The following is a 25,820-nucleotide window of genomic DNA, read 5'->3' as shown; positions in this document are numbered from 1 at the left end:
GGCAGGGGGCAGAAGCGAGCAGTGGTCATAACATGCTGCCCAAATATGGACGAACTTACTTTTCTTACTTTCTACTAAAAGGAAAGAGAATTACATAGTTAAACCCTGGCTGACTGCTCGTGAGTGTGTAGTGAAATTGGTCCTTTCACATAATGCCAGTGACATCATAAACTGCTTAAAATCCTAGTGGAAAGCAGGAAATGAAGAAACCCCATCTCTGGAGACCGAGCCTTAAGAAACAAATCCAAACAGAGGTTAAGAGGTAATGTTTACTGAGCATCTGTTAAGTGCTAAGCACTGTCCAAATACTCCACTGTATTTTACTTCATTTAATCCATACAGCTATCCTCTCAGGTAGATACTATTCTACCCCCATTTAGCATGAGGGCAACAAAGACACAGAGATTAACTAACCCAGAATTCCCCAGCAAATAAGTGAATATACTACATACATACAACTGCTCATTGAAGCACTATTTATAATGAAATACTGGAAGCATTTCAAGTGTTCACTAACAAGGGAATGAATAAGCTACAAGAGCATACCACACCTCACCACGGAACAGTGCACACCCATTAAAAATTAGCAATCAGGTGCAGAGAGATAGAAAATGATCATATAATAATGTACAGTAAGAAACCAGGATGCAAAAGTACAAGAAAACAACTGTAGAAAAACCAGGAAACGCAAGACAAGGACTATCTAAAAATGGTTCCTTCTGCTAAGACACACATATATTGTAGGCTTGTGTGTGTGCTTTACATTTGCTATCTTGAATTTACTCCTGGCAAGCCTCATGTAGAAGGTACTAATTACTCCCAGTTTCCCAGATGAGGAGACTGAGTTGCAAAGGTCACCAGCCACCTCTCAGGATAGGACAGTGACATTTTAAGAGACTAGTTTTACTCTGTGATCGTCTTCCGTGTCCCTCATTCCTGTAATGTTGAAGTCTTATTGTTACCATTTTAAAATAAATGCAAAGGATGCATAGATGTGATGACTTGGCCACCATGAATGCAGAGCTGGGTTAATGCTCAATTATGTAAGTCCGTAGGCTTTTATTCAGAGCCTGTAAATGGATCTTATTAATCTTTCAAGGAATGAGATGTCAGCACACTCTGAATTTACGATGGCTGCTCTGAAGTGAATGATCAGCTTGTATCACTGCTGAGTTCTAAATATCTGTGTCATTTCTTCTCATTCTATACATTTGACAAACAAAAAGTTCTTATTTTAGATAGTAACTTTCTGAGAGATGGACTGTTTTTTACCAAAATGTAAAGGCAAACTCACCCAAATCCTCCCCAAAGAACAACACATGCCAAGATTAAAGGACCTGGAAACTACCATGGATGCTCTGAGAATAAAGCCTGGGCTTCTTTCACCTCTGTATCCCCAGCTCCTTGCGTACTGCCTGGCACATGGAAGGCATATCCATAAATGTCCACGGAATTAAATTTCTCTAACTGCTGTGCAGCAGAACTAGCTCAGCCCTGGGGAAGAGCAACAAATGGGCTGATTACCTGTTTCTTCACAACAAAATGAATAAAATTGTGGCCACAGCATGAGCCAGCATCTGGTCATAAGAATCTATTTTTCTTACCTCCAGAGATAGGCTTGCAACAAAACACAGGGATGGAGAAAAACTGCTGACTTTTATTTTACGCCTCCTTTGATGGGTTTAACTCTTGACTGCTCAAGCCAGAGAACCAGCAGTCTAACGCAATGGGCAACCAAAGGGTGATTTCTCTGTGTCTCTGAAATGAGGCAAACTCAGAGGCCTGTGAGCCGTCTGCAGCTAGCCTGCTCTGGGATTCCCGCTTACCCCCAGGGGTCAGGAGCCTTACGATGAACAATGAACATAGGGATGTGAGGAGCTGCACAGTACAGTGGAAAACCCTGGCTTTCAAGTCTAGTAATGCCCCAGGGTGACTGGAGATTAATGAGTCAGTTTCCTTTTCAGCAAAATGGCTGCAACAATCATAATAACCTCAAAAATTTGCTTTTAAATGAGTTCAGGTATCAGAGGATGTCAATAGTGAAGCAGATATTATTGTTGTTCTGATATGTATATGGGATGGGCAAAGGATGTGGGTAGAGGAGACCCTGAGTCTTTGAAGATAATGACTGGCTAACTCTTTCCCCTCTTTAAATGAACTGCAATACTGTTGTCATTTCAGTTCAATAAATATCTGGGCAGCTGATGTGTACCAGAAGCTATGCCATACACTGGAGATTTAAAGATGTGCACCCTGTCTCAGGCAGCAGGCAACATGAAAACAGAGCATCTCAGGGCAGGCTACAGAAGTGGGTATTACTTATGCTGCACTGTTGAAGGACAGCAGCCCAAACTAGGTGCTGATATGGCAAAATAACAGACATTCCTTAACAGCTTTTGTGGAGATCTAATTCACATGAGATACAATTCACCCTTGTAAAGTATACAACTCAACGTTTTTTGGAAATTTATAGGGTTATGCAGTCACCTAATTTTAGAACATTTTAGCCTCCTTAAAAAAGAAACCCTGTAACCCATTAGCAATCAGTCTCCCTCTCCCTCTCCCCTTCAACCCCCAGCCCTAGGCAAAGACTAATCTACTTTCTGTCTCTAGAGATCTGCCTATTCTGGATATTTTATATAAATGGAATTGTACAACAAATAATCTTTTGTGACCTAGCATGTTTTTAAAGTTCATCATTTTACAGCATGTATTGGTACTTATTCCTCTTTATGGCCGAATAATATTCCATTGGAAGGATATACTATCTTTTACTTATCCACCCCTCAGTTGATGGACATTTGGGTGGTTTCCACTTTTATCTATTTGTTATGAATAATGCTTCTATAAACATTTGCATATGAGTGTTTCGTGTGGACATATGTTCTCGTTTCTCCTGGGCAGGAGTAGAATTGCTGGGTCATATGGTAACTCTATATTTAATATTTTGAGGAACTACCAAACTGTTTTTCCAAAATGGTTGTAGATTTTACAGTCCCACCAGCAGTGTATGAGGGTTTCAATTTTTCCACATCCTCGTTAGTACCTGTTCTTGTCTTTTTGATTACAGCCATCATAGTGGGAGTGAAGTGGTATCTCCGTGGTTTTGATTGGCATTTCCCTAATGATTAGTGATGTTCAGCACCTTTTCATATGCTTATCTACCATTTGCATACTTTCCTTGGAAAAAAAAAGTCTATTCAACTCCTTTGCCCATTTCTACATTGAGTTGTCTTCTTTTGAATTCTAAGAACTTTTTACATATTCTGGATACTGGTCCCTTTGTAAATATTTTCTCCCATTATATCTAAGATACCACTGCCTAACCCAGAGTTCCTCTTCTGGAGTTTTTTATAGTTTTAGCTCTTACATTTAGCTCTTAAAACCACAATCCATTTTGAGTTAATTCTCTGTATGTTGTGAGTTAAGGGTCCAACTTCTTTCTTTTGCATATAGACAAAATAATACTTATTTTAACAAAAATGACTAAGGCTTTGTGTTCAGTATTTCAAGGAGGCAGTTGAACACACCTTCAGAACTGATCTCAAACTATCTCTATGGCTTCAGGAAGGACAGCAAATTGCACTAACTCACATGTGGAAGAGAATGAGATAAGAATAAACAGCTGATGCACTTGGTGATATAAATTGAAATCACTTTTTCTTTTCCACACTCCAGAGAAGATAGAATGGATGAGTGTGGGGAGGGATGAGGAGGAATCATATTTACAGTACTGGTTCAGGAAGGAACCAGTATCACAGCCATTCATCCATTCATTCACTATTTACTGAGCACCTGGTATATATCAGGTACTATTTCAGCACTGGGGTAAAGTGAGCAAAACAAGACAAAAATTTCTGTCCTCTGCATTCTAGTGGTGGAACAAAGACCAAAGACAGACAGACCAACCAGCCAACAGCATTTCAAATAGTGGAAAGTGCTTTAAAGGAAACAAGCACATCAAGATGACAGGCAGTGGCGTCTTTGGGGGAAGTGTCCCAGGTGTGAACCAGGAATGACACCTGCCATGACAGACCTTTTGTAGAACAGTGAAGGGTTAAAGTGAGGGTTCTAGAACCAGACTGCCTATGATCAAACCCTTGCTCGGCACTTGCAAACTACATGACCCAGAACAAGCTACTTAACTTTTCTGGGCTTCAATATCCTCAAATGTAAAATGGAAGCAATAATAATAGCAAGTTAATAAATTTCAGGGACTAAATGCATTAATACATGTAAACACTTAGAACAATACCTGACACACAGTAAGTAATCTGTAAACATTAGACATTATTGTTGATTTGTATCCCTTCAGGAGTGTCGCATTCTCTGAAGTTAGCAAGTGACTGAGTACCAAGAGTTCCAACTGAGGTTTTAGCAAAAGCTCATGCTTGCCAAGCATAGAGAAATAAATGCTTCCAAAAAACTAAAACAGTCAATCCTCGTTATGCAAGTCATCCAGACACTGCTTGTAAGGTTTCAGATGGTATGACTGTCATGGAATAAATCTTAACAGCTCTCACTCCAGAGAAAAAGGTTTCTTTGCTGGCTTTTATAAGGATCCAGATATGGGGATGTTTACTCACATTTTAGAGTGCTGGCACCCAATTCTAATTTTTTTCTCCAAGAAACAGTCAACTGGAAACCTCCTCCCTGTTTTGTCTTATTCCTAGAAATAGCTGAGCTTGTGTTCGAACTTCAGCATTGAAAGAAACCCATTCTCTCCCTTACATGAGAGTGCTTAAGGTGTTTTTCATCCCTTAAGGACTGTAAAGGGCCAAATAAATCCACCTGATCTACATGTTCTAATTCTGAATGGCATTATTTGTCAACATGCAACAAGTTTTGTCATTCTTATAAATGACAATATAATTCCACTTTGGAGGACCTGTCTGAGGAAATTAAACCACTTCTCCAAGCCTCAGCAATTTGTCCAGAGTGATTCACAGCAATGTCATTAATAAGACAGTGATGACTGGAACTAACTTGAGTGTCCATCAGTCACTGAATGATTGAGCAAATAATGCTATCTCAGCCTGTAGCCAACAGTAATACATACTAATAGTTATTAATAATAAAAGCAGACATTTTCTGAGCATCAGCTTTCAATGAGGTCTGATGCTGAGGGCTTTTATATACAGGCACACCTCAGATGCTGTGGAGTCAATTCTAGACCACTGCAGTGAAGCAAGTATCGGCAAAAAGCAAGTCAAATGAGTATTTCCATTTCCCAGTGCATATCCTTTATGTTTACACTACACTGTAGTCCATTAAGTGTGCAATAGCATTGTGTCTAAAAATACAATGTACATACCTTAATTTAAAAATCCTTTATGGCTAAAAATGCTAACATTTTAACCTGAGCTTTTGGTGAGTCATAATCATGGATCACAGATCACCTTAACTAATAATGAAATAGTCTGAAATACTGTGAGAATTCCCAAAATGTGACACAGAGTCTTGAAGTGAGCAAATGCTGTTGGAAAAATGGTGCTGATAGAGGCAGCAGGGCTGCCACAAACCTTCAAGTTGTAGAAAACACAGTATCTGCAAAGTGTAGCAAAGCAAAGTGCAGGAAGATGCGATATGCCTGTACATTATTCATTGAAAACCTTTTTATGAGATGGGCTCAGAAAGATCCTAACACCTCTATAAAGCTAGTATTCAAACTCAGGTCTGACAATGTTCTTTCCCTTTCTGTTGTCTATTTTACCAAGCAGCCACGTTAATACAAGCAAACACCTATCTAAAATAATAATGGCTAACATTTATTGAACATTTACTATGTACCAGTCACTATGCTATGCTTTACATGTATGATTTAATTTAATCTGTACAAAAATGTTCTTTAGAAAAGAAACTGACTCAAAAGGGGATAAGAAACTTGCCCAAAGTCAACTTGGATACAGCTAAGATTTGAACCCAGGTGCCTGGCTCTAGAGCTCCAATTTTTAAATGCTTCCCTAATACTGCCTCCTATGAAGCAATATTATGTTTTTTTTTTAAAAAAGCAAGTGAGGATGCAGAGAAATGGGAACCCTCCTGCACTGTTGGTGGGAATGTAAATTGGTGCAACCATTGTGGAAAGTAATATGGAGGTTCCTTAAAAAACTAAAAATAGAAATACCATTTGACCCAGGAATTCCACTCCTAGGAATTTACCCTGAGAATGCACGAGCCCAGATTCAAAAAGACAAATGCACCCCTATGTTTACTGTAGCACTATTTACAATAGCCAAGACATGGAAGCAACCTAAGTGTCGATCAGTAGATGAATGAATAAAGAAGACGTGGTACATATACACAATGGAGTATTATTTAGCCATAAAAAGAAAAGAAATCCTACCATTTGCAACAACATGGATGGAGCTAGAGGGTATTATGCTCAGTGAAGTAAGCCAGGTGGAGAAAGACAAATACCAAATGATTTTACTTATTTGTGGAGCATAAGAACAAAGCAAAACAAAGGAACAAAATAGTAGTAGACTCACAGACACTGAGAAGGGATTAGAGGGGGAAGGGGATGAAGGCACACAATAATTCGCAGTCACAATATGCGCTGGTCATGGGGATGGTAGTACAGCACAGAGAATCCAGTTAATGATTCTGTTAACATCTTACTATGTTGATGGACAGTGACTGCACTGGAGGGGGTGAGGACTTGACAGTATGGGTAAATGCTGAAGCACTGTGCTGCGTATATGAAACCAACATAAGGTTGTATATCAATGATGTAAATCCCAAAGTTGTAAATAAAAATGAGATCTGGGGATAATCTGAAGTTTGGAATGTTCTGAGGGCTTGGGAGGTTTGCCAGAAGGATAGAACCCGATCAGTTCAAGGACACTGGGTTCTCAGAAGTCTAGGAAAAGCTTGCCTTTCAACTCATTGCCTGGAGCAAGTCTCATACCTATGAAAGATATCTACCTTCAGGGCCTAGATCCTTCCTTATCCTCACCATTCTAGTCTAATTCCATTACATTAAAGACAAGGTAATCTTTCATTATACTGTGTCCTGGCTTAGGAACAACCATCAGATACAGTATCGTTTCAATGGGAAAATAGTTTGCAGTTCTAAACAACTGGCTCATAGAAGACTTAGGAAAATGTCTCATTCATAAGCGAGAGACTATGCACAGTTGGAACCGCTTCCCTCTGGAGAGGATGTGCCAAGTACTGTGTCCTAAGTTTTGACAATAAGAAGAAGCCAGTCCCACTGAAATGAGTAATTTGGCCAAATTCTCAGATCCAAATCTGGGTTAAGCAATAAATAATACAATGGCAAGTAAACAAGAGGAGACAAGAAGAGAAATGGGAGAAACTAGAACCTAAGGAAACTGGAATCAGGCACAACCAAGGCTTGAACCTGGTCCTCAGTAAGCAACTCCTTCTCTGCCGGCCCTTCTCCTAACCTCCAAGGCTGCTCCTTGTCACTGTTTACATCTAAGCTCCACTCTTACCACCCTAGGGAACCTTCCCGGGCTCTCCACTCTAAAGATGACCCTACACTCATCCTGACTTATTTTCTTCTCTTCGTAACACTTACCCTTATCTGAAATTACCTTATTGCTTCTTTATTGTCTGTCTCTCCCTAAAATAACATAAACTCCAGGGATTTACTCCCGTGTGCTCACTAGTGTTCACCTAGGGCCTAACACAACGTGTGGCACATGGAAGGCACACAATAAGTATTTGTTGAGCAAATAGGGTTGTGTGAAGATTCGATGATGGAGTTAATGACTGATGTGTCTACCCCCCGACCCATGGACCCACCTGCCCACCTTCCTATCTGCATCTGGCAGAGTGCTGCTCTATGGCAGCCCTTAGTAAATACTGTACAAGAAGCAAAAGCAAAATAGAGGCTGATACTGTTTTGAGTCCACAAGTATTTACTGAACACCTTGTATATGTCTCACAGAACAGGAGAAATCAGTATAAAACATAACCCTTCCAGGACGCAAAGCAAAAATCAGCTGAAGACTGGTAACAGTTTGAATGCTAATTTAAAGCCTGCAAATCGGTGAAAGCAGTCATGTCATTCGATAAAATTCTTCAGTCAATGTCCAGAATTTATAGGAACTCCTAGAATCTGCCTAATACTATGCTGACGCTGATGGGACAAAAGGTCGGACTGACTGTGGCTGTGGGCAAAGTTGGGAGCAGCTTCCTCCATAGAGGCAGCCCTTCATGAAAGGCTTCTGGTCTGGCTTTTTTCACAGGGGAGCACAGGTTGGGAACTACTCTAGTAAAGTGACACCCCTGCCCCACATGTTGCGTGCAGGTACACTCATTCGGGCACAGAGCCACCACTCTTTGCCCCTCCACCTTTTGTTGAAAGGCACAGATGCAACCTCAAGCAGCCAAACTGAGGTTGTTTCCCCTCCTTTCCCAGCTGTAGGCATGCTAGTTCCATCTTGGGAAAAACACTGAAGAACAAGACCTTTAAGGTCCCCTTTGGCATTACACGTCCATGAAATCTGAATAGGTATTCAGAAAATGAGCAAACTGCTTGTACAATATCTTGAGCTTAGAGTTCTTTGACTCACCCTTAAAAGTTCGGAAAGATATTTATTTAAGGCAGTGGTTTTCAAACGCTTTTTTTAAGTGGCAGACTATTTTTTTGTAAATGAAATTTTACAGGGAGCCATTACACATTAAACAGGTGAGTGTGGCTCTCCTCTGGCTGCAGCTCGGGTGAAAGGTCCAGGCTCTGCTCCCTCAGCTTCCCCCTTGCCCTTTGAAGGAGCCCGACATCTCTGAGAAACAACTGGTTTAAGGGGAAAGGGAAAGGAAGTGAATACTTTGATAAATAAATGAATGGGGAAGAAGGGAAAGCTTTGCCTTAATGTGGAAGAAGTGAAGTTGCAAAGTCACCACTTTTACAACGATCAAAGTAAACATCGGTTCAAGCAAGAATCATTGATGCATGCTCAATCTAGGAGGAAAAGGTTTATAAGAAGCAGGATATTTGCATGACTTACAAATGTCTCCCCATAGATAGCTTAGAAGGGAGAAAATACTGCTTGTTGGGGTATAAGCATTACTGGTCGGAAAACTTCGAAAATGTGAACGTCATGTAAGACAAAGAAAGCCTGAGGAAGCATTCCAGATTAAAAGATAAAAGAGACACGCATCTAAATACAACATATCATCCTTGAAGGAAGAAAACACCCTAAAGGACATTACTGGGACTACTGACATTTGGAAAATGGATCATAAATTTGATAGAAGTATTGGTGTTAAATTTCCTGAATTTGACAACTGTACTATGGTTATGTAGGATACATATATGGAAGTATTGGGCCTAAAAAGGGATATGTGTGACTTACTTGAATAGTTCAGAAAAAAAATACATAACAGTTTATTTACATACACAGAACAAGCAACAGATCTAAAAGTGGTGTTCCTAGAGGAGCGGCAGTTTCACCAGGGAACTTACTAGAAATACAAATTCTTGGGCCTGTGGGGAAGTTGAGGTTCCTATGGCTAGGATCCTCACTGAACTTAAACCACCTGATGATGTAAGTGGCCTGTTGCTAGGCTACCATTTCCACACCTTTAGGCAATAAGTTATTATTGTGCTATATAGAGAGCTTGGTCCAGTGCTCTAAGTGGAGACAGAGACGCTAGTGCTAGACCTACCATCGGAGAACAAGCCGGGTAATAAACCTTTTCACCCCAAAGAACGTTCTGCTGTCAATTTCTTTGGTCACATTGAATCCATAGCGAGCTTGCCCGGGGCCGAAACCCACTGGCAAGACAGGCCCCATCTTGGATCTACTAAATCTGTTATCTAGGGGTGGGCCCAGTGCTCTGTTTGAATGAATCCTGCAGGGGATTCTGATGCACACTAAAGTTAGAAAACCACTGATACAGAGAGAATGACACAACAGACATAGTGAAATGTCAAAACTGGTAAATCTGGGGACAGGGTATATAGTAGTTTTCTGTATTATAATTACTGTTGAAACTTTTTTGAAGGTTTGAAATAAAAATTAATAGTAACAAAAAGATTACCCTGGGGTAATGTGTGTGCAGATATGGAGAGGAAAAGACCTCGGGGGCACAGAGGCAAAGGATGGCGTTCTGGCAGTAACCTCCAAAGGAAGCGACGGGATTCAGAACTAAGGCTGCTGCGGGTGCAGGGCAGACTGAGGAGCAGGACGTTTGTTTGCAAGGTCTTCAAACAAGAATTCTTGCAGATTATGGGCACCAAATCTACTAACCTGAATAGGAGAGTCCAGCAATCTCTATAAAGAGGTCCTCTTCCGAAAAGCTCTCGGGGAGCATGAGGAAAGCAGTGGTCACAGCACTCTTCAGATTTTTATCAAGGGCTGACCTAAGACTGACATTCTCATTCATTGCAACAATTTTCACCTGAAAATCCAGAAGAAACAGAATATTCAGAAGAAAAATTCTGGAAGTGAAGTATTGCTTAAGCTACAGGTTTAAACATGCACTGGAACTGTCCTAAGCTCTTAGCCCTGAAGATCTTAGATTAGGGCAGTTAACACAAATTAATTATTATTCTAATAAGCAACCCCAGAGCTTCCTATTTTATGCCAAAATCAGAGAGATCATGACACAGGAAAGAAAACAAAGTAAATACTTCTCTTCAACAAGGAAATGCTCCATGGGTTTTTAGTCAGTACAAAGGGAATAAGTGTCCTTTGGAAAATTTAGTATTTTTTAATTTTATATAATCTCATTGTTTTTCACCTAATTTTATAATGGACAAAGCCATTTAACTTCCTTATTTAGGACTCACCTCTGTTCTTAACCATACATAACCTGGGCAGTTCATGCTCTATTTTGAACTGATTTCGGTCGTAAGGAAAAAGGAAAGAAAATTTGCTACAGTGCATGGGGTCTGGGGATAGGTATGGGCTCAAGTCCAGGTACTTACTAGCTATGTGAATTTGGGCAAATTGCTTAAGTCCTCATCTATAAAATGGGGATAACAGATGTGCATCAAGGAACTGTTACAAAGATTGAATGAGATCATAAATGTAAAGGTGCCTAATGTACTAGTGAACGCCTTGATAAAAAGGATTTTCCTCTGGAACACACAGCAGAAGCTGCTCTTTGACTCTCCCCAAGCCATTAAAATACAGATTGCTCCAGTCTGTTCTGAGAGTCTCAGTTTTAAAAATCACACTGTAGTTAAGACTGTGTTCAAGTCCCAGCTCCATCTCTTACTAGCTCTGTGACTGCTGGCATAATTCTTATCAGTAAAATGCGGTGAATAACAGAATCAAGCTCATAGGTTGCTGGGAAGATTAAATGAGGTATCACATATGAACCCTTAGCCGGATGAGCTTCTTCGTGTGTTTCTTGGTGCACAATGCGAGAGTTTTCCTTGGCCAGAGGGTCTCCCCTTTAGTGTGCATCAAAATCACATACTGGGCCCCTCCCCCAGAGTTTCTGATTCAGTAGGCCTGGGTGAGGACTGAAAATGGACATTTCTAACATATTCCCATGTAATGCTGAAGCTGCTGGTCCAGGGACCGCATTTTGAGATCCACTGCTCTAAAGTACATACTTAGGAGCAGAACTGCCAACTTGCTCTTCAGAGTGATTGTGCCAATTAATGCTCCCACCATAATCTTCTTAAACCATCATGCCAGTTCTGACTCATTTTCTAAACTAAGAAACATCCACAAGTCCCTAATAAGAACTCCCAAATATCTGAAATGCATCCACCCTTTCTAAATCATCTAGACACCAAATTTTCCTCCTATTCTAGAAAACAGGGCTTAAGTTGCTTTTGTCAAATAGACCTAATTTCTGACAAAATTAAGATGGCATATAAAAGACATACACCATGAGAAACACTAAATTTTATTCGAAAGGAAGGAGAATGACGTATATCTTAAAGTAGAATTTCTTCTTTTTAAAAAAAATTAATGATAAAAAACAGTATTATAAAACAACTACCTTGTAAATCTGGCTTAAGAACCTAAATGCTATCTTTTACCTTCTGTCCCTGCTTTTTTTCTAAGGGAATATTCGTAAGATAAAAAATCTCGCAGATCCTAGGTAAGCCAATTTATTCAATACTACCACCTCCTCCCTTGTAATTACAAGGACTTAATAGCCCTTAATTAAGCCTTGCAGTACCAGGGTGAGTTTAGCATTATTGCCATCATCTGCAGAAAGTAAAACCAAGGAGCAGCCCAGTAGCATGACTTGCCCAAGGTTGCATAATGAATCCATGGCAAAAATCAGGGTAACACCCTTAACCTTGGCAAATCCAGCTCTAAATATTTTTAATTATTCTCATGCATTCAGTTAGGGATCTGTTCTGGTTAACTTCCTATCTTGAGAGATTATTAAAACAAATGTTAAGATTCTAAAATAACTCCTATGCTCAGTCCTTGAAACATTTTCCCAAACATTGTATTCCGTATAGAATTATGGATCTGGGAGGGCAACCTCATCTTACTGATGGAGAAACTGAGGGTTAAAACATTTCCCCACAGGAAGTTTAGAGGCATATGGGTCAGGCACCTAAGTCCCTGATTCATCCAGAGCTCTTTCCACAACCCTGGGAAGACTCTTTATTTCCAAATTCTTAATCTTCATCCTCATTCACCAGGTCATGTGCAATTATTCTTCACTTTTTTTTTTCTCAGTGGTTTTTACAGAAACTCAATGGGAATAGAAGCTATTTTGAGATACTAACACATCAAAGGTGAAAAAAAAAAGTTTGGAAAATTTTTCTATCCAATGAAATATACTTGTTCTCCAAGAAAAGCAGTTCTACTTCGGTTGTTAAAAAGCATTCTGTTTGCTATTTATAAGGTTAAGAGAATAAAATAAATGCATCCTTACTCAAAGGAAAAACATCAACTCAGAAGACTCTGCTACTGTGCTGATCTGGTTCTCCAGTGTAAGGTGAACTAGCAACTTGTCTCAACAGCCCTGTTATTTGCTGTTCAAAGTGAAAAGCCAGTGAACTCTTGGGACACTGCCAGAGAGGCCTGGGAAAAAAAGAAAGTCCTCAGATTTCTGAATAGCTGTTTGTATCTTACCAGGAGTGCCCCGACCTCAACCGCACAGATAGCATTAGCACTACTGCCAAGGGGAAAATCTTTACTGGAGAGAGCAAGGGGCAATGCTTGAAGGGACTTTCAAATGCCCAACTCAAGAGATTTGTGAGTACCTTTTAAGATGGAAAAAAAGAGAAAGTCACATGTAGTCTCCTCTCTAATACAGTCACATTGAGACAGTCCTTGAATAGCAAAAAGTGAGGTTCTAGTCACAGAGAACACAGCCCTACCTAGTGTTCAAATACTGACCCGTTAGCCAAATGGCACTTCCCACAGCAGTGTTTTCCATCCCCAAAGCCCAGAAAAGCTAATTTTTCTAAGTGGTCATTGCTTGAGGACAAAGAAGAAACACTGAACATTCAAGCTGAATGAAACTTTATTAATCTATCTGTGGGACTGTGGGCTCTTCTAGGATAAGCGATGTGGTATTATATTTTCTATTACTTTGGCATGCACAGAGAAGAAGCTTAGTTGTCTTCTGAGTAAGTAAACGAATGGCTTAAACTTTGCATTTCAAAGGCTGGAGGCTCAGAGACTTGCTCCCAGTTGGGCAGAGCCAAGACTAGTATGCCAGACTTCCAACTCCCATTCAGGGATGTTTCACACTGCCATGATTTTTCCATCCACAAAAAGTACATCAATAAAGCTACTAGATGGTGATGGTTGCCAAACTGTGAACATATTAAAAACCACTGAATTGTACACATTAAATGATTGAGTTGTATGATGTGTGAATTATATACCAATAAAGCTATTATTTTAAAAAGCTGTAATACCAGCAAATAAAAGAGAAAAACATATTGCAACAAATACACGGAAATAAATTAAAATTCTCCTAATAAGGTGGCAAAACCCTGTTGTATGTCAATAAGAATGCTTTAGATTTTCAAGCCAAGTTATCTATACACTAAAAACTGTATGAAATACAAAAAAAATCTAGACTTGTGTTAAACTGTTTGGGGAAATGACTACTAATATTACTTTAGAGATCTCTTGACTTAAAAAAGGACTGGCTACAAGGTTCTATTAAATACTTTAACGTCATGGTTCTTTACTTGGTAAATGACTCAAAAACTTAAGGCTGCTCTAGAAATAAAAATGGGTTAGCTCCTCAAGGATGAGGTGACTAAATGGTAAAGTATGATAGAAATTTAATTTGTAGTCAACTTTTTTCAGAAATGTTCATCTTTTAAAGCAAGGTCTCCTTTATATTTGTTTTTATTTCTAATTAACAAACTTATGTTTTAGAGTAGTTTTAGATTCACAGAGAAATTGATGGGAAGTACAGAGAGTTCCATACACCTTCTGTGTATTCCCTTTAAAGGCTTAAATTGCTAGTGATTGAGAAATTCTATTTTCAATATGGAAAATAATTTAGGGCTTTAGACAATAAAATTTAAAGTACTCCTTCTTTTAAAACACGTAAAAACAAAGAATTCACGCTCATTCTTTCTTAAGACATGAATCCACTTTTTTGGTCCAAAATACTACCAACCCTTTCTTTTCAATGAGATTTGTTCAAGTTTGATTAATATTTGCTGCCACCTAGAGGTCAAGAAAGCATGTTTAAAGATAGTTATCCCTGAGAATTCTCTGGGTGACATAGAGATTTCCACTTGAGAGAGAAACTGGGGACAGGAGTGGGTGGAAAAGTTAATTGGCATACTTATTATTTTTATGTCTATGACTTGTTATGTTCAACACCTGCAACTGATTTTTAAGATAGCTTAATTTTCTTGTGTTAGAAGCTTAATAATCTGAGGGCTGGCCATTGTGATCAATAACATTTTCTTCTCCAAGTTAGCTGACAAAATGCTGTTTTACATAATATTAAGTACAGCTTGTCTTGAATCACTGTTTTTATTTTATCAGGATATATGACATATAGATGAAATCTGAGGTCATTTCCAGTACTTACATTCTGAGATTTCATGGTTTTTCAGTTTTCTAAAGCCTCTTTAAAAAAAACTTGAAATATTTCAAGCACAAAGCATAGCATAAGGAATAACACATTTCCACATTCAATATCTCGTTTATCTCAGAATAACTCTCAGAGAGGCAAGGGCAAAGAGAAGAGAAAGATAATTTCCTGCATGTCTGCTTAGGACCAGGCATTTGAGATCTAGGCCTTTCTCAAGTGCCTGTTGAGCTAGTGTCATCAGCCTCACCCCCAGATAAGGAAGTTCGGAGGCTCTGCGAGATTCAGTCGGTGCTGGAGGGCCACGTGGCTGGGGTTGCTACAGCTGGGAGCCAAACCCCACATTTGTCTGATCCTTAAACATCTCTGTTCTTTCACAGCCATTCCGCTTCCGCTCTTCAGTAATTCGTCAAGTAGACAGGGCAAGTATTGTTATTCTCGTTCTACAGAAAAATTACCTGAGGTTCAGAGAGCTAAAACAAATTGCTCAAGTTTGCATAAACAGCCATAAGTGACAGGAATGAGTATGACCCCAGGCTTATGATCCATGTTCATTACTCTTCCTATCAAGCTACATATTTTGCCGAAAAAAACCTTGGAAAAAACAAATATTCACAAATTTTCAATTATACTTATTTGCTCAACTATGAGCTTTACTAGTTATCCAGCCTAGAACTGAGAAATTCACCTATGTAGATATGAAACTATTTCAGTAAGCCTATTGCTTCTGAATTTAAAAAAATGTTTTTACTCAAGCAAAAATTGCATAGATTGAAGTGCACAAGTCTACTGGGCACAATTTGACAAGTTTTTACATATGGATATACCTATGTACCTACTGCCCTGATCAAGTGTTTCTGTGTGTTTTAATGAGCTATGCTATTACATTTTAAGCGAAGAAACAAGGCAAGCGTCTGCCCAGGTATACCAACAGAGATTTTCATGACACAACTAAGCGAGCTAAGACTGTATACATCTCTCATTTTTTCCATAACTGACAAAAGGAGAAACAGCATAGTCACCCTTAGGGGGCACATTTGAGAACGATTCATGTACCCTCCTTTGGGGCCTGAGACCCTCTGACAGCACAGAGAAATTTTTTCCTTGCTGTGAAATTAGCAACTGTGACTATTTCACACAGTTCATAAAGACCCCTTCTCAGGAAACACTATTTATCTGCAAAAAAGAAGAAATGTGATATTTGCAAAGACATGCCAAAAGTTTGAGTCCTCTCCACTTTTTTCCTGTTTCCTGTTTCTATTCAAACACAGGGAGAAGCCTACCCCTACAGCCTCCTCTAGCAGTGTCCCAAATGCTCAAAGAATGTTATGACAGGGTTTTCTCCATGCACCAGGGTATGATGATGAAGGGGACAGAATCCATCCTCCTTAGAATGACTACCTGGTTCGTTTATTTATTCAACAAACATGGGCTGAATGCTTCCTGTGTGCCGGGCATTGTCTCAGCACTGCTGGAATAAACAGTGCCCCATGATACATTCTAGGAGAGAAGGTGACCTGTGTCGTGCTGATAGAGGCACCACTGGGGCACTGGGCATTTCCTCTATCAGCCTCCCCAGCCAAACATACTCATGCTGAGCCTGACCGAGTCGGACAACTGAAGAATCTCTAGAAAGAGGGCAGGGGTGGTGTGGATAGTATCTATATACTGTTCAGCAATGAATTCTGTAGGCAGTAAAAGGAGTCTGAAACTATTTTCTGGAGTTCTGTCTGAATGCAATCACAAAGATCCAAGTAAGTTTGGGTTCAAAGAAGAGAGCCGTCCCTAACTGTGGCAGCCAAAATAAAACACTTACTGGCTTTTGGAGTCGCCCAGCAATGTATAAGGTATTCCAGTTGAGCAGGTCTTCAATCAAAACACTAGTGCTAATAACTCCATATTTGACAAGCTGGAAAAGAAAAGGGCATGAAAAGGAGCAAAATACCATATTGTTGCTTATGCAAATGCAAAATACAAGGAAATAAATTAATTTCTGACCATAGTAATACCTTCATTTCCAAAGCCACTCAAAATGCCTACCTTGTGAAAACGAACATCTCCCAAAATCTTCTGCAAAGGATTAGTTTCTGAGACTGATTTGTCCCCTCAGGTTTATAAGAGGAAGTAACCACTATTTGAACTCAGGCTCTTATGCTATGAAAAGCAGAATGGCTCTTAGAAGTTATTTAGTACCTGCTGGTCCTCACTGGACTGGAAATTAAAAACTGGTCCTTGAGAAGTGATACTATAGGTCATGCTTCTCATTTGAAAAATAAGAAACCTGAGACTCAGAGGGAATAAATGATGGGCCCAAAGTGGCACCATTAGAAGCAGGGTCAAAACCAGGTCCCTGAATTTCAGTCTGGGTTTCCAATGTTCGTTTCATCATAAAGTACAAGAAATTTTTTTAAATTAAAAGTCTTCACTGACATCCTCTACATGGAGAATTTCTCTTTCACTACTGACTATTTGAAACACTTTTATCATTACAAAGCAACATCCAAAAGTAAAACCTCTTTATCAATGCTGAACACACAGAATTATGGTCAAGCTCACTTCCATCAGTAATGTATACAAACCCTGAATGTAGTTGTCTCGGGCTACAAAATCCCATTTTCTTCAGTAATTATCTGCAGACTTACTTTGCTGAACTTCAGTATCCAAACAGCCTGCTCAGGCTCCAAATCTCAAATAAGTAGCTAAAACAGTTTTAATTAAAAAGTAGAGTCCCCTTGGCATATAATTATGCCCAAACATTTGGTTACTGGAGCTTGTAATACTGTTTGAAACTATTAATTAGAGATAGGCTCAGTGTAATATTAATTACAGAGAAAGAACAAGCTACATGTTTGGCATGACTAAAGTGGACATGGAAGGCTGTGCTGAATAGACTCCTTCCTTCCACTCTGGCCACCATCTTGCAGAAAGCCCTTCTTCCTGCTGGCACTGGGAACATCACTGCTCTGGAAGTAAGGGGCCTGTCACTAACTAGCTGCATGACCTTATGGAAGTCCATTCTTTTCTCTGCACCTTCAGTTCCTCATTGGCAAAATGCAGTGGAGCAGGACTGGACCTCAACCAGAAAAGTAAATGTGTAGCTGTAAAGCCCAAAGGCTATTCAGACATCACCAATCAATCACAGCACTCCTTCCTGTCAAGTTCACATAGGTCTTCAAAATCCTTCTCAAGTCAGTACTCCAACCTCCTGCCCTTCAAAGAGTGGTTCATTGACCAGAAACATCAGCATCACCTGGGAGCTTGTAAAACAAAATGCAGAGTCTCAGGCTCCATTCCAGACCAAATCAATCAGAATCTGCATTTCAGTAAGATCCTCTGTGATGTGCCTGCATATCAAGGTATGACTGCTCCAAGCAACCAGCAGCATGGGGCAGACCTGGTACAGATGGTGGAACCCCCAGATCATCCCTGGCCTGCTACTCTCTAGGTGCCATCTGACTTAGTCCCCTATTGGTCCTCTTAGGCTGGAGCACTGCCTAGTTCTTGGGGGCCCTCTTGAACACTGGGCCCCTTCACCTGAAAGGCATTTCAGCTGAGTTCCTGCTATTCAGACAACCCTCTTCCTGGGATCCAGGCCTTTCACCTGCTATCTAATACCCCGTTGTCAAATTCCACCTACCTGCTGGCACCCAGCAATTCCTATCACTTGTCCACATCAACACAAGTTCCCAACTGCCACTGATACCCTCTTCACGTCCAACTTCTTCCTGCCCCTTCACAGAGAAAAGATTACCCTCTCTCTTGATCCCTAGGACCTGCCTACTCCTCCCACTGACAAATCAGGGGTTTTCAAAGTGTGTTTTCGAGACGAGCAGCACCAGCATCATTTGGAAGCTTCTTAGGAATGCAAATGCCTGTTGCTAAGAGAGTACCTCTTAAATGTTCTCAGCACAAGAAAAAAAAATGTAACTGTGTTGTGATGAATGCTAACTAAACTTACTGTGGTAATCAACTCACAATATATACACTATCTACGTTGTACCCCTAAAACCAATACAATGTTATATGGCAACTGTATCTCAATTTTTAAAAACGCAAATCCAAAATCCCACATCAGACTACTAAATCAGAAATTCTGGGTGTTGGGGCCCAGAAATCTGTGTATCCAACAGGCCTTCTAGGGGATTTTGATGCACATTAATATTTGAGAACCACTTGTCCAAAGGCTAAAAGTAAAGACAGTCACACTTCACTCAGCAGGAGTGTGAACATTTCTTGACTGCAAGAATATAAGTATTTAGCTGGTGTTCTATTGACAAAGAGTAATAAACATCCAAGTTAAGACAGAGGCCCAAAGTCACTTACCCTACCATCACAGACGACCAATGGATTGTAGTAAACTCCAGCACCATAGTTATTCTGGACAATGGTGATAGTCTTGGGCCCCAAAACTTTTAGGAAAGAGTAATGGTTCCAATTTTTCTTCAGGTTCTTTGAATGCCATGCAACAGGGTCATCTACTGTGAACACGAAATCCAGCATGGCATTCTGGGGAGTAAACAAGAGAATGATTTTACTTTTAATTCTTAGAAAGGCACCCAGATAGAGTGGACAGCTCTCAAACGCTCTGCCATTATGTTGAATAGAGGACCTGGGGCTGTCATCAGAAATTTAAGCAAGTCTCTGAAACCAATCTGAACTTTGTTTTCATCAAGGTATGTAATAGCAATGCTTATTTATTGCCATTCTGGCACTCTTCTAAACACTTATTATACATAGAGTAACTCATTTTATCCTCAACAAAATCCTAAAAGGTAGGTACTGTTATTATCCCAATTTTATAGAGAAGGAAACCAAGACCCAGTGTAACTTCCTTGCCAAGGACACAAAGCAGTGAGTGGTAGACATGGTCTGGTTCCAAATTCTGTGTGCTGAACTGTTAAGCTACGCCACCATTCATCTAAATGTAGGTAAATTTGCTCCACTTTTCTTCCAGATCAAGTTAACACTGTATGGATAAGCTCTGTAAGAATTGTGTAAAGGGAAGTAAGTTATTTTAACTCTCACCCATTCACCAACCACTCTCACTTAGCACCCGTAATGAGCTCTAACAGATCCCGGGATAGAGGTAAGGAGCTCAAAGTCTACTGGGAAGAACAGACAAATTGTTACTACAGACTTGATAGAGGAATGCAGAATGTACTAATTTCACTCAGAATGGAGTCCGAATAGGAAGGAGAAATTTTCCTATAAAACTATATTCTTCAAGACTCAAATGAATCTGAATCTTGTAGAACGTGCAAGAGTTGAGCAAGCTTGGCAGATATATTAGGAGAAACATGGGCAAGGGGAAGGAAGTCCTGTTAGAGGAAAACATGTTGATATGAGCTGCTTTGAGGCTAGTGTGGCTGGGATAGAACACGGGCAGGAGAGTGGTGGCGGGGAAGATCAGAGAGGGAGACTGGCTACCATGCTAATTCTCCTGTAGGAGAACAGCTCGCTGGAGGGAGGAGAAACTACTGGCCAGGAAACACACAGGAAGCCAACTGCAAGATTCCAGGTGAGAAATGAGACGGTACTGAGGCACTGAAGGAGGAGACTGGTCTGAGAGGCACTTAGGCATTAGAAGCTACAAGCCTTGTTAACTTGCAGGGAATAAGGGTGAGGGAATGGGAAGAAACGACCTTTTCTTGGGGGGAATGCCAGATCTGCTCAAAGGAAAATCTTCATGGAAAAAAATGAAGAGATGGCTATAGAATCAGGAGGTTAAGGCCTACTCGGAGGTGCCCACAATGTGATCCATAAACCACTGGTGATACTTGAGATTTGGGGTGGACATGTTTTTTAAAAATGTATATGGTTAGTAAAAATAACTAGCCAATAATAACCTATAATATCTTATATACCTATAATTCAAACTTCTCCTATGCCATCAATTTAAAGAAAAGTATTACTTAAACACGAGAATAGGTAGGAAACAGGAAACCCAAGCAGTCGTGTAGATGGCTTCACCGGGAAGTGAACAAACTTTACTCCAAAGACAAATTGCAGCCAGGCAGGCAAATGCAGGAGACCCTATTACAGTCTGACACTTCCATTTCCTCAGTTTATTATAGATGAGAAACCTTAAACGAGCAAGCCTAACAGCAAGCAGAAAACCAGTTCAGAACACACCTTGTACACACAGAGAACATGTCTATTTAGACTGCAGCTCCTTTTATGTTATTTCAGCGAAAGTGCTAAAGCCTTAACACAGAAAGTCAGTAACAGTCTCTTTTAAATGGGAAATATTTGCCACACTCTTCTGCTGTGTCTTGAATCTGTCTCCATCTGGAAGCAAACCTTTTCCCCTCTTTATTTACAGAAAGAAAAAAAAAATCTGCCATCATAAGGAAAATTGTACTCTTATGGCTGTTGTGCTCAGTCAACTTTGAAGAGCAACCATGCCTTGTGTCCTAAAGAGACTCTTGTAAAATGTTCTGAGTATGGGTAAACATACTGGTCACTGCCTTTTGCTGTTAGGTAACTTCACTGCACCTGCCCTGGCCCTACAACCAGTTCAGCTTTCTGAAGTCAAGAGGATGATTTTCCTGTAGAAGGATCTCCTACAGATGTAGACGTGACTCTCAAGCAAGGCTATGCATAAAATCACGTGGGAAGTTTTTAAAATTCCTTAAGTCTGGGCCTCGTCCCAGACTAATTAAATCAGAATCTCCACAGGTGAAACCCAGGTATCAGTATATGCTCAGTCAAGGCTGAGTACACTAAACTATCAAATATTTGATTTCCTTTCTTCCATCTTGCCTCTGCTATCATCTTTTCCCTCCACATAATTGCTCTTCCTGCTCTACACCAAAGTGGACTCCTACTTATCCTTCAAAACTCAGCTGACGCTGTCGTTCTACTAGGAAGATCTTCGTACGGTTTGTACTTTGCCAGCCAACACGTGGAGTGCGCAGAGATGCGCGGCTCTAGGGCTCTAGAGGATGGAAGGCAAAAGGGAACTCGTGAGGACAGGCCGATTTCAGGCGTGGGGCTGGCCCGGGGGCCGGGCTCACCTTCTGGTTTGCACTGGGCCCCGCCTGGCGGTACACCCCGGAACCGTAGGCGAAAGCCAGGCTCAGCTCCTCGGGGAAGTGAGACAGGATCTTGCGGAAGGCCACCCCTGAGCTCTGCAGCGCCTGCAGCGCCATGGGGCCGGGAACGGGACAGGGCCTCTGGGCGGGGAGAGGGCAACGGGGCGGGGGACGGAGACCGGGACCGGAGGTTACGGAGGGGAGACAGAAGCAGAGACCCGGCCCGCACGGGAGAGGGCTGGGGTCGGGATGAGAACTGACGGGGCCGGAGTGGGAACTGACAGGGTCGACAAGGACTCGGAGCAGTAGGCCATCCCAACGAGGCTGGAAGAGGCGGAGGTGGGCGGGGGTGGTGTCGCCCCTTCGCACTCACGCGCTGCAAAGGCGCAAGAGAAGGCGCTCGCTCGCATGTGGAGGACTCGAGAGCTTCTTAGCGACCCCTTGTGGTAGGAGGAGCGCACTGCAGGCTGACATGGGTTGGGGGAGCATCAGCTAATTGAACTGCTTTTGAACCTTAAGAATCGTTTTTTGTTCTTGCCTCAAACCACATTTTAGTAAATGCCTATGAAATCGCACATGCATTGCAGAATATCTTTTTAAAATAAAATATTAAAAAATTCATATAATATACAGTTGTACAATTTATGTGCAATGAGTACATTCACAATGTTATGCAACCATCATCTCTATCCAGGTGCTGAATTGTAGATTTTGAAGGTGTGTGAAGCCCAAATTAAAATCATGCCCAATTCCATTATCCAGAGATTATCACTGTTAAGAGTTAGCTGTGACTTTTTCCTATTAAAGCTCTTTTCAAATCCGATGATGGGAAGGAAAGTGTTCCATAAATGGTGAAGGACTGCACCAATGTTCTCTGATATTTGTATTCAATTTAAGGGTGGAAAAGAGTCCTTGTCTCTTTGCCTTGGAGATTAGTCTCCTGAAAGGGCACATTAAATACAGTTTCTGGCGAAAACAGGACCCCAAGTGAGACCTCACCTATTTAGGTATAATTAGAGAGACTTGCTCAAGATTACAGGACCCTTCAGGATGTAGTTTGACTTCTATATCTGAACTTTCAGATACTCTTTCCTTTTTCCCTGATATACATTGCCTTTCAAAAACAACAGATGTAATGATGGCTAGTTTGAGTAATGTTGATATGTTTCACCTGCATTTTTCACTGAGACCCTTCTTCGGCTCTGTCATAGGAGGATTTTGCCTTCATTTTTATAGGTGAAGAAATTAAGTCAGAGAGAGAAAGCAATGTGCTTAGGATCACATCAGCCTTGGACAAAATGAGCTGAAACCCAGGTCTGGCTGCATGTCCTGCAATTCTGCTCTGTCTTTGAAGTGTTTTGATCAGGGACCTATCAGGCTCAAATGGTTAGCCTGCATTAAAGTGGGGAGAAAAAAGGCGAGGTGACCAGTTAGGCAGCTATTACCATAGTTTCACCTTGAACTGAAGATGCCTGGCCTGGGGTGATAGGACAGGGATGGGATTAATTCAGTTTGAAAGATGATTATTTGAATTCAAATCCTGGGCTCAGTACTGAATCTAGTGCTGAGGATTTGAAATGCCTAGAACAGGGCTGCTGCCTTGCAGGAGCTCAGGGTTTGTGGGGGAGACAGACATGCAAACTCAGAATATAAAGTTTGATAATGAAGTTGGATACCCAGAGCCCCACAGGACCTCTGATGAGAAAGCATTAATCAGTTCTGGGTGTGCTGCCAGAGACCGGAGGAGATTTCACAGTGATGGTGTGTGAGCCAAGCCTTGGAGGATGGGTGGGAGTTAATCAGGCAGGAGATAGAGGGAGAAATTCTACCAAAGAAGAATTTACAAGTGACAATAATAACAGGTGACATTATTTATGTACTATTCCCAAACACTTCCTGTAGTTGCCTCTTTTCATCTTTCCAAAGACCCCATTAGACAGGTTCTCTCAGATTATCATTTTTCATCTGAAGGAGGGCCTAAAAGGAGAAGCCAGTTTCCCAAAGTCACAGTTAGAAAAGTGGTGAAGTGGGGATTTGAACCCAGGGCTCCCAGACTCCAAAGGCCAAGCTCCTTACCATGGTGATTTAGTGCCTTCTGAAATGGACTGCTTGTGAGGCAAGAAGAGAAAATGGGAAATCATCTGGTTCTTCTCCATCAGCCAAGGTTGTGGGGCAAAAGCAGTAGCCACAGGGGCAACCGAGAGAATCAGGGCAGGAGAGGGGAAACACAGTGTGTCTCAGTCTCCCGGTACGATCACAGTCATTTCGGTTCCTTCTGGCTAAATATCACCCTTGCCAGGACTGCCAGGATCTGAAATGCCCTTAATATTACATTGAAACCTTTCACTTAAATAACTCAATCCATCAGCCATGTTTCTTTTTTCTGTCTTTCTCCCTTCCTTTGAGGAAATAATTCAACTTTGTTTTGTTTCACTCTTGCAAAAGTAGTCCATGCTCATAAAAATGTAAACATTACAAAAATATGTATGCCATCACCCAGAGATAGCCACTGGTAATCTTTGGTACATATTCCTCCAGATATTTTCCTATGACTATATTAACATTAAAAACATTTTAAAATGGAATCATATGATAGATACTATTTTTCAATTTGTTTTTTTCACTTAATGGATCTGGGACATCTTTCCATCTCCAAATATATAGATCTGTCTCATTCCATTTATTAGCAGCAAATTTTTCTAAAATATGGATATTCCATCATTTGTTTCAACATTTTCATATTGACAGATAAAGATTATCGCATTTTTCATACATGCAAACAATGCTACAGTGAACATCCTTGTACATAGACCTTTGTGTACACGTGCAAGTATTGCTATAAAGCAGATTCCTGGAAGTGGAATTGCTAGGTCGAAGTGTCAGCATATTGCTAAAATCCCCTCCAAAAGATTGTACCAATTTACACTCCTACCAAGGGCTTTAATCCTTGATGTAAAGATTCTGCAATGTTTCTCCATTTTTCTCTCTTACAGGCTTTCACACCTAGTCACCAGTAATTTTCATTTTCACAAGCACTTTCCTTCCTGATAATGCAAAAACCACCAGCTGGAAAGTTCCATCACATTCCTGTGTGATTTTGCCTCTCTCCAGAAAGAAGCAGAAGCAATCTAGCAGAGAACACATTTGTATTTTTCAGCAGAAATCTCCCTGCTCCTAGCAGTTCATCCAGTCACTTTAAAATTACATGGCTTGTTATGTTAGAAGCTATTAAAAAGCCCTAGTGTTCTATATAATCACTTTAGGGTTCTGTTGGAACTCTCATACCAATGCAATAAAAATGTTAGAGAACCATTTAAAAATGTAGATACATGCCACTTGATGTGAGTGAATGCTGGGTCTCATTTTTCTGATTTATCCAGCTGTTGGATTCTTTAATAATGACCTTGTTAGGCTAGGTTTCACTAGGAAAATGTTCGCCTATTCCATTAAAAAAAAAGCCTGTAAAATCTCTTGGTTTTTCTTCTAATCCATGTTTTAGAAAAGGATAGAAAGTGTTTGGGACAAGAAAACCCAAGTTCTGTGGTTCTTCTGATTAAGGACATGTTTAATTAATCTGCTGATGGAGATGAAGGAGAGGGTCTTGATCTCAGTTTCGTCAGTGGAGGGTCACTCTGTTACATCTTTCCATCCCAGCACAATGCCTGTTTGATGTGTCATAACAGGACCAGACTGAAAGCATCTTCATACCCCTCTAATCTCTGATCAGGGGCTCCAAGTTACCACCTGAGTATGAACCTGGGCCCCAGGAGTTAATAGCTGTGTGTCCATATCAAGATGACTAGAACTCTCTGGGCC

General features: G+C 40.6%; 1 protein-coding gene across 8 annotated transcripts in view; it reads right to left on the bottom strand.

The window, feature by feature from the left end:
- Positions 1-22,358, bottom strand: part of TAMM41 (TAM41 mitochondrial translocator assembly and maintenance homolog) — a 43,019-nt gene extending 20,661 nt beyond the window's left edge. For 4 of the 8 annotated variants that reach the window (XR_005030088.2, XR_008999071.1, XM_036911379.2 and 1 more), the window contains exons 1-4: positions 21,987-22,357; positions 19,294-19,476; positions 16,787-16,879; positions 10,227-10,377 (exon numbers count right to left, since the gene is read on the bottom strand). Coding sequence is in view for 6 of the 8 variants with exons in the window: in XM_036911379.2 (XP_036767274.2) it covers positions 10,227-10,377; positions 16,787-16,879; positions 19,294-19,476; positions 21,987-22,121 (562 nt within the window). In the remaining 2 variants the exon portion in view is untranslated. Of the gene's footprint in view, positions 1-10,226; positions 10,378-12,834; positions 12,984-16,786; positions 16,880-19,293; positions 19,477-21,986 lie in introns of those variants that run through there. The other 4 variants (XM_036911382.2, XM_036911381.2, XM_036911383.2 and 1 more) reach the window with 4 other exon arrangements.
- Between the last annotated feature and the right edge of the window lie 3,462 nt (positions 22,359-25,820).

The sequence above is a fragment of the Manis pentadactyla genome, chromosome 1 (genome assembly GCF_030020395.1).
Source record: "Manis pentadactyla isolate mManPen7 chromosome 1, mManPen7.hap1, whole genome shotgun sequence".
NCBI lineage: Eukaryota > Metazoa > Chordata > Mammalia > Pholidota > Manidae > Manis > Manis pentadactyla.
Note: the sequence above shows the minus strand (reverse complement) of the source record. Positions and strands in the feature narration are given on the sequence as shown.